The 19,844-nt window shown below is 44.0% G+C and overlaps 1 protein-coding gene across 4 annotated transcripts in view; it reads left to right on the plus strand.

Moving 5' to 3' along the window:
* MYO7B (myosin VIIB) overlaps window positions 1-19,844 on the plus strand; it is a 55,573-nt gene that overhangs the window by 28,194 nt on the left and 7,535 nt on the right. For all 4 annotated transcript variants that reach the window (XM_083615073.1, XM_083615074.1, XM_083615075.1 and 1 more), the window contains 16 exons: window positions 952-1,029; window positions 4,233-4,360; window positions 5,263-5,389; window positions 6,247-6,366; window positions 7,701-7,874; window positions 10,029-10,256; window positions 10,559-10,726; window positions 11,766-11,883; window positions 11,984-12,110; window positions 13,139-13,308; window positions 14,689-14,912; window positions 15,819-15,946; window positions 17,085-17,242; window positions 17,601-17,754; window positions 18,053-18,208; window positions 19,067-19,172. In XM_083615073.1, coding sequence (XP_083471199.1) covers window positions 952-1,029; window positions 4,233-4,360; window positions 5,263-5,389; window positions 6,247-6,366; window positions 7,701-7,874; window positions 10,029-10,256; window positions 10,559-10,726; window positions 11,766-11,883; window positions 11,984-12,110; window positions 13,139-13,308; window positions 14,689-14,912; window positions 15,819-15,946; window positions 17,085-17,242; window positions 17,601-17,754; window positions 18,053-18,208; window positions 19,067-19,172 — 2,364 coding nt within the window. The remainder of the gene's footprint in view (window positions 1-951; window positions 1,030-4,232; window positions 4,361-5,262; window positions 5,390-6,246; window positions 6,367-7,700; window positions 7,875-10,028; window positions 10,257-10,558; window positions 10,727-11,765; window positions 11,884-11,983; window positions 12,111-13,138; window positions 13,309-14,688; window positions 14,913-15,818; window positions 15,947-17,084; window positions 17,243-17,600; window positions 17,755-18,052; window positions 18,209-19,066; window positions 19,173-19,844) is intronic.

The raw sequence follows: 19,844 nt of genomic DNA on the forward strand, positions 1-19,844 counted from the left end.
CATTAAGTGCTATATTAATATAACTGGTACAGTGTGTATGGACCAGGGGTCTGCGTTTGATTGGCCAAGATGAAAGGAATTTTGCAGATGGTTGTTCCATGTTGTAGCTGGATTCTGGGGCTTAATTGTTAATTTCCTGCAATTAGTCCTTGCAGACTTGAATTGGTATAATTAATGAGGACAGGCTAGTTGTCTATGATTGGACCATTGTTAATTGTAACCCATTTTGGTTTGGAAGAAAACTGGGTCATAGTTCATTAGTGCTCTGTTGTGTGAAAAGAAAGTCCTACATTCCATTTACATTACTCAGTACATGATTTATAGTGCTGGGAGGGGGAGATAGTCTAGTGTGTGATTCTTTTTTTAAAATAAAAATCTGCAAAGTACTTGGCAAGACCCTTGTCTTCTTCAGACTACAGTGAAAGCAGAGTTAGGGTTTCAGAAAAAGTGGTTTCAGAAAATCCTTGGCTAAGCTGGAGAACAACCTAGCTCTGCTCCTCAAAGTGTTTTCTTCAACCAAATGTTTAATATGAAAGTCTACCAACATTCTAGAAAGTGGTTTTGATTCCAGGTGATCTGCTGGTGAATTTATTGGAGCCTGGCTGTCCCATGCATGCCTAAAAGCTCCACATGCTCCCATGGCGTCTTTTCTCTCCACTTCTTTGTGTGATTACCTGTGCCTTATGAAGAACTTGTTAAATCCGAAAGTTTGCAGTGGTCTGATATGTCATCCACGTGTGTCTTTCATACTGTGGAATCCAGAATCACCAGTATAACATATACTGTGGACAACAAATCATTCTTCTTTTGCATCAGAATTCCTGCATGTACTACTTGACTGGAAAGTTCTCAGGAAACAGTGCTTGATACTGTAGAGAATATTTTCCCTTAATTTAGCAGTTGCCACTGACTTTTGAGGATCAAAGTTCATAATGAACATTTCTGTCTTAGAGGGACAACAGGAAGGACAAGTTCTCCAATGTCATTTCATCTGTGAAACTAAAACGCAACTCCAAGCTGACTGGAAAGGTAGGCTATGTTTTGACATTGGATTTGAACAGTGCTATTTTTACAGAAAAAGAGGTGCCAGAACTCACCACGAATGCTTCCCTTGTTCTCTTATAATAGCAATGGTGTCCACCTGAGAGGTGCCGGAACTGAGTTCTGATGAGTTCCAGCTGGGGAAAAAGCCCTGGGATTGAACTACATTGTTTAATAATAAGTACTCTGGGCAACAGTAATTTAATAGAAAAATTGCATATGAAAACATGTCCATTCTGAAAGCAAGGGGAGCTGGTGCTTTGAGTCAAGTGACCAGACTTGATGTTAAATGAAAAAAGAAATGTTTGTAAGAGTAGGACAATTTGGTTGCTTGCACAGAACTCAAAAGACAAAAAGAACCCCAACCCCCTTGCTGAACATTATAAAGAAGGCACAAAGATAGGAACATACTACCATTTGTGGTGGTCCTGTCTAGAGATACAAAGATTTTGGAACATGATTTATGAAGAGATTGATAAAAACTACATTTAGCAAGAAACCGGAAGAATTTTTACTAGGAATGGTTTCAGATAATATTCCCAAAAACAAAACTAGGCTATTTATGTATGCAACATCAGCAGCAAGGGTTATAGTGGCAAAACACTGGAAAGATAAAAATACACCCACTAAAGAGGAATGGGTAGTCAAATTGTGCGAGTACTTGGAGCTCGCAAAGATGACAGATGCAATAAGAGATAAACCTAAAAAATTGGTGAAAGAAGAATGGGAATGTTTAAATAATTATTTAGGGGACAAGGGCTCAGCAAGAAAGATCTGGCTATGTTTAGAATGATACCGCATAGAGAAATGTCCCCTGATACCAAGATGAGGGATTCCTTTGGAATGCAGATAGAGATAATTGATAAGAATAATGATCTCTTGTGAGCTTGATGGAAGTGTACAATAGATGAGCTTTCCTGCTTTGGCTCATCTTTCTTTTTCTTTTTCTTTTTTTCTTTTTTCTTTTATCTTTCCCATAGTTGCTTATGTTCTGTGTCATGTACTTCAATATTTTTTGTAGTTTTTTTTAGTTTTTTTTCATTACTATTAAGGAATTTTCCTTTGTAATTTTGGTTGTTTATATTTATATGTACCTGTTTAAAACAAAAAAAAAGTTATTAAAAAAGACTTTTGTGAGTGATTGACACTCTGCTGTAGATCATCTGCAAGCCACATATTTAACAGGTGGTTCCTGTCCCAAGTGTTGCTGATCTACATTGTCTAACAGGACTAGCATGGAAGGCAGAGCCATGATTGTGACAAAACTGCAAAATCAGCTCTGAACTGCTGCAGTAGATGATGATGTGATGCAGAGCTTTGCAACTGTGATAGTCCCATCTTCTGTTTTGAACCTTCTAGGCCTCTTTAATGAAGTACTTCCTCATTCAATTCCTCATTTAATTAAAAAAAAAAAGGCACAAAGACAGTAGGCAAACTAAGGCCCGGGGGCAGAATCCGGCCTGCGGACGGTCCGGGAATCAGCATGTTTTTACATGAGTAGAATGTGTCCTTTTATTTAAAATGCATCTCTGGATTATTTGCTGGGTCTGCCTGGTGTTTTTACATGAGTAGAACATGTGCTTTTATTTAAAATGCATCTCTGGGTTATTTTGGGGGCATAGGAATTTGTTCATTTCCCCCCTGAAATATAGTCCGGCTCCCCAAAGGTCTGAGGGACAATGGACTGGCCCCCTGCTGAAAAAGTTTGCTGACCCCTGCAGTAGGGGGTGGGAGGATTATGTCTCAAGAATTAAAGGAAATGAAGGCTGCAATCCTATTCAGGACCAAGTCCCACCAAACACATTTTGTTGGTGCTGATCCTCTGATCAGCAATAAATATGACGGGACAGATGGATTTACTTCCAAATAAACATTCATAGTGCATCAGTTTGAATTAAGAATTAAGAATGTAAAACAAGTCCTGTGAGAGCAAACAAGGGCCCATCTAGTTTAGCATCTTGATCTCACAGTGACCAGCCAGATGCGTATGAGAAGCTCACAACAGAACCTGAGCACATTAGCACTTCTTGCAGTCTCCAGAAACTGGTATTCAGAAGCATACTGAATGCAGCTAGTAGCCATTGATAGCTATATCCATGAATTTGTCTAATCCTCTTAAAGCCATCCAAGTTGGTGGTCATCACTGCCTCTAGTTTAACAACGCACTGTGTAAAGAAGCACTTTATTTTGTCTATCCTGAATCTTCAGTCATTCACTGAACATTGAATTGAATCTTTAAACCCCTGAATGGCTTGGAGGCAGGATCACTTCCTTCCATATGATCTTCATCAGAGGCCCTTAACCGGGTTCCCCTGTCTAGTGAAGTGAGTCAGATTATGTCAGCTGGGATAGCTCAGTTGGTAAAGCACATGACTCTTAATCTGGTTCAAGCCCCACATTGGGCAAAAGATTCCTGCGTTGCCTGGAGTTGGGCTACATGACCCTGGTGATCCTTTCCAACTCTACAATTCTATTAAAGAGAGGACTTTTTAAGTGGTGGCACCCTGGTCATGAAATGCTCTCCCCAGAAAGACTCATCCATCGCTTGCATTAGGATCTCTCCAGTGGCTGGTTAAGCCCCCTTCTTTCCCTTTCAGGTCATTTAATAATTAAGATTGAATGTATTTTAGTTTTTAAAACTCCTGTGTTTCCCCCCTTGCTATGCTTTAGTGACGTTGTATTGGTTTTGTATGTTTTTGTGCTACTTTTTGTTTTGGTGCTTACTTCTGTATTTGGTTGTTTTCAATTGATGATTCAATGTGTGAACTGCCCAAAGAACATGGCTAATTGAGAGGTATATAAATGGCAAAGTAAAATTAGGGTAAATACCATAGCTCCGTGGCAGAGCATCTGTTTTTGATGGCCCCAGGTTCAATTCTGGACATCTCCAGGTAGGGATGGGAATGCCCCAGACTGAAACTCTGGAGAGTTGCTGATATTCAGTGCAGACAAGACTGAGCCAGATGGACTGATAGTCTAAGACAACTTCCTATGCTCCTATATGTGAATAAAATTAAAATTAAGTATATATAGGAGATTTGTGTATGTGTGAGTGTAGAGGCAAGGGGATCGTTCCATAGAAGAGAATGTTATCAGTTATATGTAACAATTTCCTATCCCAGAATTAAGTGTATTTATTGAAAATAACCTTTCAGGCAAGAGGTGGAAAATGGTTTCCTGCTTCATTTTAGGTGGCCAACCAGCTGAGCAATGGGGAAGATATGTTTCGGGAGGAAAGCACTGTGTCTGAGGGACCTATGTCTAATCTTGAGAAAGTGCACTTCATTATTGGCAATGCTATCCAGCGTCCTGCCATCAGGTATTATATATTAAGGGGCAGCTTACATTTTCAGATTACAGTGGTACCTCAAGTTACAAACACCTCAGCTTACAAACGCTTCAGGTTACAAACTCCACTAACCTGGAAGAGTTATCTCGAGTTGAGAACTTTGCCCCAGGATGAGAATGGAAATCGTGTGTGGCAGTGCAGCGGCAGCAAGAGGCCCCATTAGTGAAAGCACGCCTCTAGTTAGGAACAGTTTCAGGTTAAGAACAGACCTCCAAAACAAATTAAGTTCGTAACTAGAGGTACCACTGTACAGAGTATATCCAAATGACCTACTAGAAAAGCCTGGGTTCATCTTAACTTCATCCATTTTTTAACATTCTGTATATCTGGTATATTAACTAGGCCAACATTTATGGGTATGTGGCCATTTGCAAACTGAGATGGGCACCACATGCAGAACACCAGCTTTTTTTAATTGGTGACATTGGATGCTTCTTTCCAGCCTAATTTCAGCAAGGAGAGGGGTGGGAGCAAGGACCCTGTGGGTGCCAGGAAAGCCCTCTGCAAGGCCTGTGGGTGCCACATTGGCAACCCCTGAATTAGGCATTCTTGGAAGAACAAGAATGAAGTAGAAGTGTAGCATAGGTGGGGCTCATATGTGGGATACGAGGGCCTTTGCCTCAGGCAGCAAAATGTGTTGAGCCAGTCCTGCATATAGCCCTTAGAAAAATGTATTAAAAATTGTGTAGATCTCTACCAGATTGAGCATAAGGTACCTAGGTGCAGCATTTCTTACAAAACAAAAAGCACAATGTAATCAAACAGACTTCAAGTACACCCACTTGTAGCAGGGAAATTGTACATGGATCTGTTTAGCAAAAAGTCTGTCATTGGGGATGAGGATTATTTTGCTAATTAGTCTTCTTTCACAGGGATGAAATTTACTGTCAGATCTGCAAGCAACTCAGTGAGAATAAAAACCAAACCAGTTATCTGAGAGGTTGGATTCTGCTGTCTCTCTGTCTTAGTTCCTTCTGTCCTTCAGACAAGTTTGTGAAGGTAGTTATTCTGCAGTTTTGTTTTTTTACAGTATGTTGGAATCTAGAATATCAAGAATGTACAGGATTGTGTCTGTGATCGGTGTGCATAGAGAGGGGAAACTGCCTAAGACAAAAGCCCACAGCTACTGCCCCTCACCACCACCACCACCACCACACCACCTTCCGCTGCCCTCACCCTCATGGTGCCTCCCCACCTCCTCCTCTTCTCTTCTCTTCTCTTCTCTTCTCTTCTCTTCTCTTCTCTTCTCTTCTCTTCTCTCCCCCCACCCTGTCACCTTCCACCACTTCACCATCTTGAGATGCTGTTACCCTAATATAACCTCATTGGCAACTCTAGGATCCTGACATAGGTGCCAACTCCCTGGGGCCCTGGGTGCCTGAGTACCCACAAAATTCCCCATGAAGGGACCGGGCACCCACAAATTTTGGTGCCAGGGCCATGCACGTTGCAGGACACCAGCCCCCAGGCACCCATGGTCACAGGGCCAAGCTGGCATTCCTAGATCCTGGTGCCATCTTGGAGCTTCTTTCCTGGCAACCACAGAAGAGGGGATGAATGAGGAGAAGGCAGTGGAGATGATGGTTATCGCAGTGAAGGTAGCAGTGCATAATTGTGGGGTAGGAAGAAATTTATCCTTCCACATTTGCAACCCTAGAAAAAAATGTCACTTTCCTTGAGGTCAGGGAGTAACAAAGAATATGTCATTTGGGAAATGATACTCAAAACCCAGAAAAAGAAGAGGTGTAAACCATGAGTAAATATTTTCACAAGTTCTGCATACCTGTATTAGATGATTAATAAGGATTTGGGGATAGTCTTTGCTTTCTAATACTGTGGTCTGTTTATACTTCCAGTACCTACTGAATTTCATCCAGGGTGGACCAACATTATATGTCCCATACTGTGCTGAAAGACTGAAGCGCACATATATGAATGGAACACGATCTGATCCACCTAGTTGGCTGGAGCTGCAGGTAACCATCATTTTATCCTTTTCTCACACTGATGAATCTTGCTGGGTTGTAACAGAAGGCAGTTAACCTCCTTAAGGGGTCTGTGCATTTTACTGCTTTCTGCACTAGTCTGTCTGGAATTGCTTCCTTGTGTTCACTTACTCTTTAGACAAAGGCTAAAATGATAGTTTTGATTCCTACTGATGAGGGACAGATGATACAGAAGGAACAGGACAGAGCTCAAGTTAAGAAATGACCAGAGCAGTCTAATCAGCTGAAACAGCAGCACAATAGGCATCTGCACTTGCGGAAATAGGGCAACTATTGAATTCAGGGCTTTTAAAAAAGTTTTTTTTCTGAGCTTTGGGGGGAAACGTGAAAGGCGGAACAAGGAAAATTTGAGAGGGAGACCTGTCTTGTTCATGATGTCATACAGATGCATGTTAAAAAGTGAGTGAGGAAAGTGTGGCTTTGTCACAGAAAGTGTCCAGTTTGGAAGCAGTGGATTCCATTGGCAGATTGTTGTAGTAGATGGTTTGTGTCTTGTCTCCCTTGCTTGTTTTTCCAGTTCTGATAGATGGCAAAAACATATAATTTTTGCAATAAAACATGATTGCAGCAACAACCTGCCTAGTGTAGATAGGCAAAATACTGCTGAGTCTCGTGCCCCCCCCCCCCCGCATGCTCCCCAGACACTGAACAGCCCCTTTCGGTTGTCCCAGTACCAATTTCCATTCCTGTGGCAGGAGTGGCGAGTCTTTAAGTATTCGTTTATTCTCTTTTTGTCCTTGGAGTTTGGCCATGAGGAAGTGCATTTCTGGTGAATATGCTATCTTGCTATGTAGAATCTCAGTTTTTATTGTGAAATTCAGCACTGGTATTTTGCTCTTAAAATGAATACTTGTAATTAAACCCCAACTCCACCTGCAAGAACAATGAAGGCAGTTAAGATAAGCTATTCAAGGGACAATTAAGGCAGTATATATTACTAATCCTATATCCAGGATCATGGGGAAGATTTTAAAAAAATTAATATTGGAAAGGATCTTTGCTGGCCACAAGCAAGAGCACTGCTGGATTAAGTGGTGTGCCGAACTTTCATTATTAAACACTTCCAATTAATTGCAGAGAAGCAATGTGTCTGCAGTACTAAAGGGCTTAGTAGAAGAAGCCTGAATGTTACTACATAGGTAATTACTTTTGTCTAATAGCATCTAGAAGAGTCAGGTTTCTCCCCTTTATCTGAAAGGTGGATATTTGTGTAACGATTTGGGATTCTCATTATAGCTGCAATATAGAGCAAGTGTGGAGAAAGTTGCTGTGCGACTCTGCCCCTGTGTTTCTTTGGCTTTCAGGCAACAAAGAATAAGAAGCCTATTACACTTAGTGTGACCCTGATGAATGGCAGCAGCATCACAGTCTCGGCAGATTCAGCCTCCATTGCAAAGGAAATTTGCCAGCGTGTTGCTGAGAAAACTAACCTGAAGGATACATTTGGTTTCTCTCTCTATATTGCTTTGTATGACAAGGTGAAAGAACATTGCATGTGGGGTGAAATCTGCCTAAATGCATTAGGGCGTGGGGGGCATCTACACAACTCTTTTAAATTTCAGTTATGTTTTGTGTGTGGGTGGCGGGGCGGGCGGGGGGAGAGGGCTCTTTGCCATCAGTGTAGCCCAACTCTTCACATGTGAAAATGCAATTTCCCATATTCTAAGCCTGATTGTTTGCCATCTTCCCACATACTGTATTTTTCGGCCCATAGGGCGCAACGGCCCATAGGGCGCACCAAGTTTTTTTGGGGGGAAATAAAGGGGAAAAAATTATTTCCCCCCCAGGCACTTGGCTGGGGCGGGGGAAGCCCGAGCTTCCCCCGACCCCAGCCCCCAGAACAGGCAGCTCTCTGCAAGCCGTGGGAGAGCTGTGCGACTTCGTGCAGCCCTCCCACAGCTTGCAGATAGCTGCGCGAAGCCCGAAGCCTGGGGGGCGCTGAGCTCAGTGCGCCCCCAGGCTTCAGGGTGCAGGCAGCTCTCCCACGGCTTGCGGATAGCTTCCTGAAGCCTGGAGAGCGAGAGGGGTCGGTGCGCACCGACCCCTCTCGCTCTCCAGGCTTCAGCGAAAGCCTGCATTCGCCCCATAGGACGCACACACATTTCCCCTTCATTTTTGGAGGGGGAAAAGTGCATCCTATAGGGCGAAAAATACGGTAATTGCAGCAGGTAAGGTGTGCTTTTAGAGCTGAAGACCAGTTTGCGTTTTGGGCTTTTTAATGTGGCCAGAGTTTACACAAACACACACATATACCGACGTAGATTGAATGTGCTTGTGGTTATCCTGGTCATGTGAAAGTCATACTATGAGATCAAAATGGCCAACATCCCTATGATAAGTAGCCCATTGCATGCAGCCTGTAGATTTTGTGCTCCTGGTAGCAGATTCACATAAATAGTGACATGTGCAAATTCAGTCTGCATGGGCAAAAAGTCTACATGACATTCTTTTTAAAGAACAAGCCCATTTATATCAACCTACCGTGGATACTCAAGTAAGGAATGGCCTGTTATCTTCTAGCAATCATCTGGGTCTCAAAATACAGTGGAATAAATGTGGTGGTTTTGGTATGCATTTATACCTCATGTTTGAATATCTACAAATGTGTCTATCTACAAAGTTCTACACAAGGTTTTTTTTTAAGGAATAGTGTTTGTATCAAGTCCCTGCCCTGACCTCAACAATACCCTAGAAGGGCATAAAATGAAACCACCTTCCCATCCTTGCATTACCATACACTGGCCTGGGGCTGATAGGAATTGTAGGAGGGTACCAAGTTGTTGTTTTTTTTATTAGATCTATATACTGCTCTTCATCAAAAAATCTCAGGATAAGAAGATGGAAACACAAATAAATAGTTAAAACAAGTGCTTTTCTTCTAGGAAAAAAACTGCTGGTACTGGCCTACTCTTGAGTATCCCCAGAAAAAAAGCACTGGTTAAAACAGAAACAACAAAACAATAGCCCCACATCCCACAAACACATTTAAAAGGCTGTAGAATGTTATTCAGCCAAAGTCCTGGTTGAAGAGGAACATTTTTGTCTGGTACCTAAAGATATATACAGTGGTACCTGGGGTTACATACACTTCAGGTTACAGACTCCACTAACCCAGAAATAGTATCTCAGGTTAAGAACTTTGCTTCAAGATGAGAACAGAAATCGTGCGGCGGCGGCACAGCAGCAGCAGGAGGCCCCATTAGCTAAAGTGGTACCTCAGGTTGAGAACAGTTTCAGGTTAAGAACGAACCTCTGGAACAAATTAAGTTCTTAACCTGAGGTACCACTGTATAATGAAGGTGTCAGGCAAACCTCCCTGGGGACAGCATTCCACAAGCCACCTCAGAAAAGGCCTGCTCTCAGGTTGCCACCTTCTGTACCTCTTGTGCAGGAGGCGCAGGAGAAAGGGTATCAGATGGTGATTGTAGGGTCTGGGTATATGGGGAGAAGGCTGCCTTACACCATGCTGCTAATTAATTATCCTGGTGAAATATAACTTACTGTGTAATTTTCACTCACAACTTATCCCCTTACATGAGATGACTTGGGGGCATTTCCCCGAAATTATTAGACTATCCATTAAGGAAAACAACCTCATTTATCTTTGAAATGGGTGATGTTGATGTTGTTAGGCTTGGTCGCTTGGTGGCGAACGGGAACACATAATGGATGCCATTTCCCAGTGTGAACAAATGGAAAAGGAGAAGGGTGGCCACGAACGCCACACTCCCTGGCGTCTGTACTTCAGGAAAGAAGTCTTCACTCCCTGGCACAACTCTAAGGAAGATCCTGTCAGCACTGAGCTCATCTATCATCAAATCATCCGTGGCATTCGATATGGAGAATACCGCTGTGAGAAGGTAGGTTTTTAATTCACTAATACATGGAGTCCAAAGGCACTTTGGGAAATGGATTGGTTTGGGTATACATAATCAGTCTTCCCAGCGGCATTTCTTTGACAAAATGGATCTTTCCTTACTGTTTCAATATTCTATTCAATGCCATTAGTGCAATTCATTCTTCTGTATATGTGTGCTATACAAACCTCTGGATCAAACCTGCTTGGGAGAAGATGAATATCTAATTTGTCTAGTCTGGGCAATGACTGACATTAGGTTAAAGCCTCTTCTAGCAAATCACCAAACCTGATTAATTGTCATAGGAAGAGGACTTGGTGGAGATAGGAGCCAAATATTGCTACGTCCAGTTTGGAGAGTCCATCCAAAATGAGTTGGTTCAAAACATGCTCCAGGAGTGTATCCCAGCAAAGCTGCTGAAGTCTAAATCCAAGGAGAAGTGGGTGAGCCTCATCACATATGCTCACGCTAAGGTAAGAACACCCAGGGGTACATACTAGGACTAACATAACCCATAGCTTCTGTCTTACATAACTTTGTTTTATAATGCATTTGTCCTTCTGTGCTTTCTTCTGGAACAGAAAATAAGTGTCCTAGAGGAATGTGGCAGAGGAAAAGAGGACCAATATATTTGCCCCCTATGGTTTACTAAGGAGGATTGAGCGGGGTGTCCCACTGAATGAATTTATGACAATTGAGAGGTTTCAACAAGTTGACAAATTGTGTATGGGCCTGACAGGGGTGATGGATTGCTAATGGTGCACCCTGTTTCTTTCACTTCACTGAGCATTCGCTGCTGCTGCTGCTGCTGCTGATTTCCCACTTACCTCTTCTGTTCTCCTGCAGCTTTTCTCTTTCCCTTTGCCCTTCCCCCTCTGCGTTGGTGGCAATAGCAGCTGAAGTGAACAGTCTTTGAAACACTTGGGGAGAACTGACGGTCGTCTTTCAGTATTTTATCCTCGGTGGATGTGCACCAGGAAATCCCATATGTGTTGCAGAGCATTTGGAGGAATTCAGCAAACATGAATTCCAAACTGGACTCACTTGATCCATACCTTCCAGACTGAAATATGGATTGGGCATGGGTCCGCTTGAGAATCAACACTCGGTCCACATTCCATGATCAGGTGGTCAAGTATCCCAGAGTCTCTAAGAGCAGTGATGACATGCATGCCCATGGAAATATCCACGTTCCCGTACATCTGCAATTCCTTTTGAGAACAGAAGTGCATCGTCAGTACCTGTTTTCCCAGTCTTATTTGTATATGTGGCTGCAGCTGTTGCTAAGTCAAAAGGAGACAGCTCATATCTGGCCTTTGGCAGTTTAGAGGTATTTAAAGATAGCTCTGCCACTTCAAAGGATTTTAAAGTATTTCTAAATCTGTGGGCTTGAATAGAGTTTTGAGGGTTTCCCCCATAAAAGTCTGCATAGACACAGAAGAGAGATGGTTGTCACTGAAGGAAAATCTGGAAGGGAGCAGACTTAGTCACCTCTCCATCTCTATGTTGCAGGCCCCTTATACCCAGGACCGACTTTCCCCTCAGAACGTGAAGGAGCAGCTGGTGGATTTTGCCCGCTTTCAGTGGCCTCTGCTCTTTTCTAGATTCTTTGAGGTCACCAAATTTTCAGGTAATGTCAACCCCTTTTGTGTGGGTGAGGGTACAGAGGGGAGGAATATCTGAGGTAAGAAAAGGTCGCCACACTACCTTTTTAAAAATTGTGTTTACAGGGCCAAGTCTGCCCAAGAACCATTTCATAGTGGCAATTAATTGGAAAGGGATCTGCTTCCTAGATGAGTCAGAAAAGAGACTTCTAGACCTGTCTTTCCCAGAAATCACTGGCATCCACACAAACAGGTAAGTCTGCTGGGACACCGTGGGCCCAAGAGAGTGTAGATACTGCATTCTCACTGACATTCTGCACAATATATGAAATGCATTTCATCATCGCAGGACCCTCTTGGGAAACTTTGGAATAAGTGCACATTCTGATCGTAGGAAGCTTGAGAAATAATCCCTTATTGACCATGCAAGGAAAGGTCAAGAACTGAGTGGGAGACAGTGCTGGAAGTCTTCCATTGTCAGTGGGATTGTGAACTTGGGGTTCAAAAACACCATGCAGGGGCTGGCACTCCACTGGGACTATTGCAGTGAGGCAGGTGACATGACAGAGTGCTCCCTCACAGCAGAGCAGCAGAGTCCCCTCTTGCAACTCTCAAGAAACCAAAGGGTGCTCAGCTCCTACCTCCTCGTCATATCGTTGGCCACATTTGATTCTTCTGTCTTCCTTTCTCAACAATTATGCCGGAGGAGGTTTTATGCAGGAAGCTGCCTTACACTGAGCCAGATCACTGGTCCACCCAGCTCAGTACTGCCTACAGTGGCTAGCAGTAGCTCTCCCAAGATTTCAGAGTGTTCTTTCCTAGTCCTACCAGACTCTGCTGCTCAACTATGGCCCTTCCCCAAAGTTTTAAAAAGCATCCTCTTTTTCAAGGAGCAGGTATGGAGTTCTGTTTACTCAGAGTATGAAATCTTATATCATCTCACTATCCCTTACAGCACTGTGTTTCCTGTTCCCCCTTTGTTTGAGAATGAGCCTTGCAGGATAAGATGTCTCTGTAAGGAGACATGGAAGGGCTGAATGTACAAATTTGACCTCCCACTAGGAGTTGGTGATTCTGTTCTAGCTTTGGAAAACATCAGGTCTCGTCCTTCCCACCCCTTACTTTTTGATCCATGTTAAGAGACTCCACTGTGTCTTTGAATTAATGGATCTGAGGACATTTGAACTCTTATTCTGAAGGCTGTAGGTAGATGTAGAGCTTTGCTTTCCTGCAGCTTCCAGAGCCATCTTCTCTTTAACAAATTACTTCTGTGTTTCACAGGGCAGTCAAGGCGTTCGGACAAAGTTGCACCCTCAACACCTTGCGTGCCGAAGAGTTTGTCTTGACATCGGCCAACAGCGTTGTCATTGCTGAGCTGGTGGTCATGTTTCTGCAAGGACTGAAAGAGAGGTCACAGTATGCCGTGGCAATGCAAGAAAACAAGCAGCAAGGTAACTTAGGGTGCTTTCAGATGGAGAAGTTTCCAAGGGTCCGGTTACGCTAAATCAGTGTGTCCAATGGAGGGCTGGTTTGGGCCCCTCTCTCTGCTGATAGATGTCAGGTGCAGATTATGACTTTCCCATCAGCTGCTGGTGTGGTCCCATCCAAACTTGTGTGCATCATTTGTCCCCTCTTAGTGAAAGAGGTCATTGAACTGTTTACCAAAATGAGGCAGCATTCCTGGCTCGTAAACAGCAAACCGCCTAGCTTTACATGGATGGACTTTTGCTTATTGGAAGAACTGAGGAAAAATTTTCCTCGTCTTTCCTGCAGTCTCAGTTCAAATGCTTCAGCTTCTCCACCTTCTTTTAAGGAAAAACATGTTCTTGAATTATTAAACACAATTTATATACCACTTGATTATAAGAAATACTCTTAAGTGGAAAGTGTTGAGAGATCCAGTCACAAATCTCCTTCATCTCCTGAGGTGGCATGAGAAATTGTTAGTGGGAAACGTGAGCAGAAACAGGTAATGATGTAGCAGAAGAATGGAACAAAAACTAGACAGGTCACTGAGGTAAAAACAAGATTGGGAAAGAAGGGAAACTGTACACACCCCACATTTAAAGCACATACCCCACCCCAAAAAGAATCCTAGGATTCTTGGTAAGAGTGCAGGAAATTGTAGCTTTGTGTGGCTTAAACTACAGTCTAGAGGATTCTTTGGAGCAGGATGTGTCTGCTTTAAGTGTATGGTGTGTACACAGCCTTGTGAGCACAAAACACAATTTTACATTCCTTATTTATTTATTGTTAAATTTATATACCACCCTTCACCCGAAGATCTTAGGCAGTTCACAAGATAAACAAATGTGATTTGCTGTTCATGGCAAGTTACTCTCATGGCCCACTTGTCACATGCTTGATACAACCAGAGGTACCAGCTTCTGATGGAGAATGTGGGGGCCAACATCAAAAGACCTGGGGGCAGAGACGAACATGTCGGCAGCATGTCTTCCATGGCCAGCAGCTCCTTCCCCTCTGTGGCAGGAGGAGGAGGAGGAGAAGAAGGAGGAGCTGGCTATTGAAGCTGCACTGTGCTCAGCTCCACACTTGGCCTCCTCCACAGAGGGCAGGTCTGTCCCTCTCCAAAAAATATCACAGGGGGACCAAAAGGGCTCAGCTTCTAGGAAGTGGCCCCCCTGATACAAACTCAGATATCAATATTTGCACAAAATGGCTGCATAACCGATCCCGCATAACCGGTCTTGTGAGAAAGTCTGAGGACTCATGCCTTGGTCTAACTCTGAAAACACCTCCCCCCCCTGATTTTCTCTGATGTACAATGGCTGGACAGCATTACTGCAGTTCTCTCTTTTTTTGCTTCCCAGATGACTCCACAATTCTGGCCTTTAAGAAGGGGGATTTACTGATTTTAGCCAAGGACAGAGGACTAGAAAAAAGCCAAGGCAGGATGCATGCCCGTGGCAGAAGACTGGAAGGAAGCCAAGGCTGGATCTATGCTCAGAATGAGCGAACTGGTAAATCTGGGCTTGTGTCACAAGATGCGATCTACGTCATCCCCACCGTTACGAAACCTTCTAGTCAATTACTGGTAAGGATAACCAAGATAAATGGCTTCCATCCCATCTCTGCTCACATCATCATCATATTTTTAAAGCACATATTCCCCTTCCAAAAAGAGTCCTGGGAACTTTAGGTTGCTAAGGGTGCTGGGAATTGTAGTTCTGTGACTGGTAAACTACAGTTCCCAGGATTCTTCAGGGGAGCCATGTGCATTAAATGTATGGCCTGGATATGACCTCTATTAAGGTAACATGCTGAAACCCACAAAAAAATCTGTAGAGTGTTTCAGAGGAATGGAAGAAAATAGCAGTACTGAACAAGGGCTTGCTTGGAGCCTTTGGGGAAATTGTCAAAGCTAACTCTGATCCCGTTTTAGAGCTTGAGTAGAAATCAGGCTTCCTCTTGAATTCCTAAATCTTTAGCAGAGCATGCTCAGAATTTTCACATGCTTATTAAAACTAAAACTGAGACCAGAACATTGGAAGTTATTCCCCCATAAAGGGGAACTTTTGATCTGTTGTGGACTGTAATTATTATTGAAGTACTTTAAATTGCATTTTTAACATCGTTCTCTGTTTTGAGTACAGTATTTGTTTCAATTAGCAGTTTCATGCGAGTTTCAAATACATCGAAGCAGCTACAGTAGTTCCAGTTATACATTGACTTGATTTCTGGATTTGACATTGTGCTCTCTTGGGGCCTCTTTTAATGCAATGCTTGCCCCTGTGGGAATTCTTTTGGAACTATTCCCCTCATTAAGGGAAATGTTGGCAGGCCTGGTAATCCTTCCTTGCTCTGAAGAAGTGTCTGCAAGCAGACCTGGCAGGAAATGAGTATCCTGCTCACAAATCTTTCCTGAAGCATCAGCACGGGTGGTCGGTGTCTGACATCTTGGCAAGATGCCTGTAGCCTTCAAGGGGCTGTGTCTTTTCAGAGCCTGCTGATGATGTCGCCTGAACAACGGAGGTTGGCGTCACTGAATTCTCGCACAGAGGAGCATGAGGAAGAAGAAGCAAAAGTGAAGCCATATACTCTGGAAGAGTTCTCCTACGAGCACTTCAGGTATATCTATTCCTGTGCCTTGCAGCTTCCTATTCAGTTTCTCCCAGAGCCTCTTACTTCCTGAAAGTCATGCTGCTTTTTCAACCAACAGTTGCATGTTATTGCGCTTAAACCCGTTTTAGTTATTGCATTCCACTCCATCTTCCATGTGATGGAAATGACTCTTGTGGTGACTCCTCTTGCTGTTCCTTATCTGCAGTGAAGCAGAGGACACAGTGAAGGTCGACCGCTCCTCTGCTGATGGGCACTGAGATACTGTTCCAGCCAGGATTTTCCCCATATTCAAATGCAAATCAGAGTTGGCACCAATCTTCATTTGGCAACATAGAAAAAAGGGGCCTAATCTTCAGAAGTGTAAGAGAAACAGTGGAAACCTCCTCCCCTTGGGTCTAGTTAGCTCCTGCAAGGGTCATAATTTGGCCTGTGAGGCTGTTTCTCTATGCCCCCCTTAAGCCATATGTGTCATCAGGTGTGGCTGCATAGGAACATTCATGAGCTCAACATGCACTCCCAACTGTTCCAAGGCAAGCAGAGGTCACTCTTAATACTCTTGGTGCCAATAGGAAGCGCTGATTGGTGCCAGTTGATTGGTGCCAATAGGAAGCGCTGCTGGGATCAACTGCACTAGGGAGTTGCCTATCAGGAACTCCCTTGTTCAGCAGATGGCGCTGTCAAGTGTGTGTGGGGGGGGCACCTGGCCCATTGGCCGGGTCCAGTCCCCAACCTCTGTGCTAGAGGGTGACCTGTTCAGTACTGGTAAATGTTAGCAGGTGCAGGGAATTTTAGGTTGGCTCCATGCCAGGCAGGGTACAGCCATAATCCTAGCTTTTTCGCAGGTGTATTACCCCTGCTTACTGGGAGGGGGAGAAGCAAAATTGTGGTGCAAGTGCATTGCTTTGAACCTGCCAGCAATTGAGTGGCTGCATTCTGCACAAGCTGCAATTTCCAAACAGTCTTAAAAGGCAGTCCCATGTACTGCACTGCAGCAATCCAAGCTTGAGGTTACCAGAGCAAAGAATACTGCAGCCAGGTTATACCTGTCCAGATAGATTTTCTCTGTTACATTTTTTATCCTATCCCAAGCAAATGTTAAGTCCAAATGGCAGTGCTTTGAGAAAATGTTCTTTTGTTTTCCCAGAGTTCCCGAAAAGGAGTCCATCAGCAAGGCGGTCTTACACAAGTCCCGTGGGCGGAGTCACCTATGGGCTCACTCTAGGGAACCCCTAAAACAGCCTTTGCTGAAGAAGGTGTGCACCAACTCTGACCTCTGGGACTTTGCTTGCCAGTCCTTCATTGATATCCTTTATGCTGGTGATAGGGTTGCATACCACCCCAATTTCCAAGTGGTGCCATATTCCAGGGTTCATGTTTCCTTTGAAAATGAGGCACAGCAGAGACTGTGGTGTCCTTATGATAAATGGTTCATACTATATACAATCTGAGCCTATGATGGAGGGGTTCATAGCATTCACACCCCCAAAAGAGAAGTCACAGAAGGCAGTGCTAATTCGTAAGGTGACCTGTTAATTGCTTTTGCTAGGCAGCACAGCCTAATTGTCACCGGGGGGCTCAGTCACTAGGAGTTCTCTGAAAAAGGAGAGGTGCTTGAAATTGCACATCATCTCTGCAAACTTTTCCTTACCTCTTTGCTCACCTATCATGAGATACATGGGAGACTACCCCTCAAAGCAGGAGAGGTCCCCTGCGGAGCTCACTGACCAGATATTTGTAGTGGCAATTCAGGAGGAAGTTCTGCGCGATGAGATCTACTGTCAGATCATGAAGCAGCTGACAGAGAACACCAACAGGTACCAAGGGCCAGACCTTTCCAACCATCTCTTACAGGACAGTTCCTTTTTATATCAATGTATTTCTTGGTCATTGTCAGAAAAAGAACTTATTGAGCTTTCAGAGGTATCTGGCTTCCAGAATCTCCAAATCCAGCAGTGGAAGCCATTTCCAGCCCTATGGTGACAATGGAGGGGGTGGGTCACAAAGAAGCCAGCTTGGATGGATAGTTTCCTAAGTCTCAAGAGCTGTTGGGTTAAGTAAATAAAATATATTAACGTTTCTAAGTAATTATTATTATTTCCCTCCAAACTACAGGTACAGCCTGAACAGTGGTTGGCAATTACTCTGGCTCTGCACAGGCCTTTTCCCTCCTAGTAAATCCCTGCTGAGTCACGCTCAGAAATTTATGGAGACTCGCCTGAAAGAGAACCTGGCTGTGGACTGCAGGCGTAGGATGCAAAGGGTGATGAGGTACAGAGGCTTTATCAATCCTTTGAGAAGGTTTTGTGTCCTCTGTCCCTAAGGTAACAGTAGAGTCCCACCTTGTACAAGGTGGCAGGAAATGTAAAACATATACGGTAAAGCATATGCAACATGTAACCTAATGTACAAAAGAAATTGAAAGGGACTAACCTTCCTTCCATACCAGGAGAGATTGATAGCATGACAGATGTGGGCATAATGCAGGTGTGCTCAAGACATACACACATTTCTCTTTTCTGCAGAACTCACAGGCAGCTCCCTCTGAATAGCAGGTGATGCCGGAGGGCTCTTGCTTTAGTGGGGTTCGTTTTAGATTAAAAATAATTACATTTAAGGAATGAGAGAGCCCTGTGGTTTCTATGACGGTTTGGTTCTTCAGCTGAAGCCTCTTCACAAATCCTATACTTGAAGAAACAGGTGCCTCAGAGCCCTGTACCTGTCTTAGGGTGCAGCCCTTAGGAGGAGGAAGAACTCGGGGTAAGAGAGGAGCCATCTAGGAGCACAAAAATTCATGTCAGGATAGCTTTTACTCTTCCATCAGAAGCCTCTGTTTCCTGCTCTCTTAATAGCTGTTTAGTGGCTTAACTTGAGGAATGGCCCTGGCTCAGTAGCAGAGCTCTTGTTTTGCATGCAAAGGTCTCCAGATTCTCCAGCATCTCCAGGTAGAGCTGGGAAGGATTCTCTGCCTGAAACCTTGGAGAGCCGTTGCCAGTCAGTGTAGACAGTATTGAACAAGGAGGACCAATTTTCGGACTCTGCATAAGGCTGAGTTGCAATAGACTAATGGCAGCTGCCCATGAGCAAATGCCCACCTCTGAGATTTCTACCTGCATTGCTATTTTCCAGGAGTGGCTGTCGGAAGTGGGCCCCACACAGCGTGGAAGTGGAGGCGATCCAGAAGAATATCACAAAGATTTCCCACAAGGTTTACTTTCCAAATGATACAGAGCAGGTGAGGCCAACTCTGCGATCTACCCATATCTGTTAAATATATTGGAAGGTTGTTCTTTGTACTGTACAGTTACATACAGTCTAATAGACTTTATACTGCAGAAAAAGGGGACATGGAAGGCGGGGGATGAATACAGTAAGCCCGCACCTTGCATGGGGGTTACATTTTGGGGAATCACACCTAAAGCCAAAATCGCATTATCATCGAAACCCATTTGGGTCAATGGTGGGAGGGTTGTCAAGGTTATTTTTCCTGGAACCCGGCCCCTTTTTCACCCTTGTCAAGTGCCTAAAGCTGAATATGCACAAGCTAAATGTGCATAAGTTGTGGGCTTACTGTACGTATTAGTAAATTCAGGTACAATTCCTTAATAATGTTTCATAACTGGCATAGCCACTCATTCAGGCATCTGTCTGAACACATGGGCTGCTCGCTGGCGGAAGAAGAGAAGTGTGGGTGAGTGCATTGCCCACGGCAGCGCGATCCTGGTGGGGTGCCATCACAGCTGCCCCCCCGTCCGCGCTGAGCGCCATGCCCCCAGGACGTGCGCCATCCCTGCCCCCGCCTGCTCTCTGCCCCCTCGGTGCCGGAGCATGAAGCTCTGCCACTGGGGCTGCTTATATTAATATATATGTTTAAATCAGGATTGATGGATTATTTTTAATGTGAGCT

This window comes from Podarcis filfolensis, assembly GCF_964270895.1.
Source record: "Podarcis filfolensis genome assembly, chromosome: 5".
In the NCBI taxonomy this organism is placed as follows: domain Eukaryota; kingdom Metazoa; phylum Chordata; class Lepidosauria; order Squamata; family Lacertidae; genus Podarcis; species Podarcis filfolensis.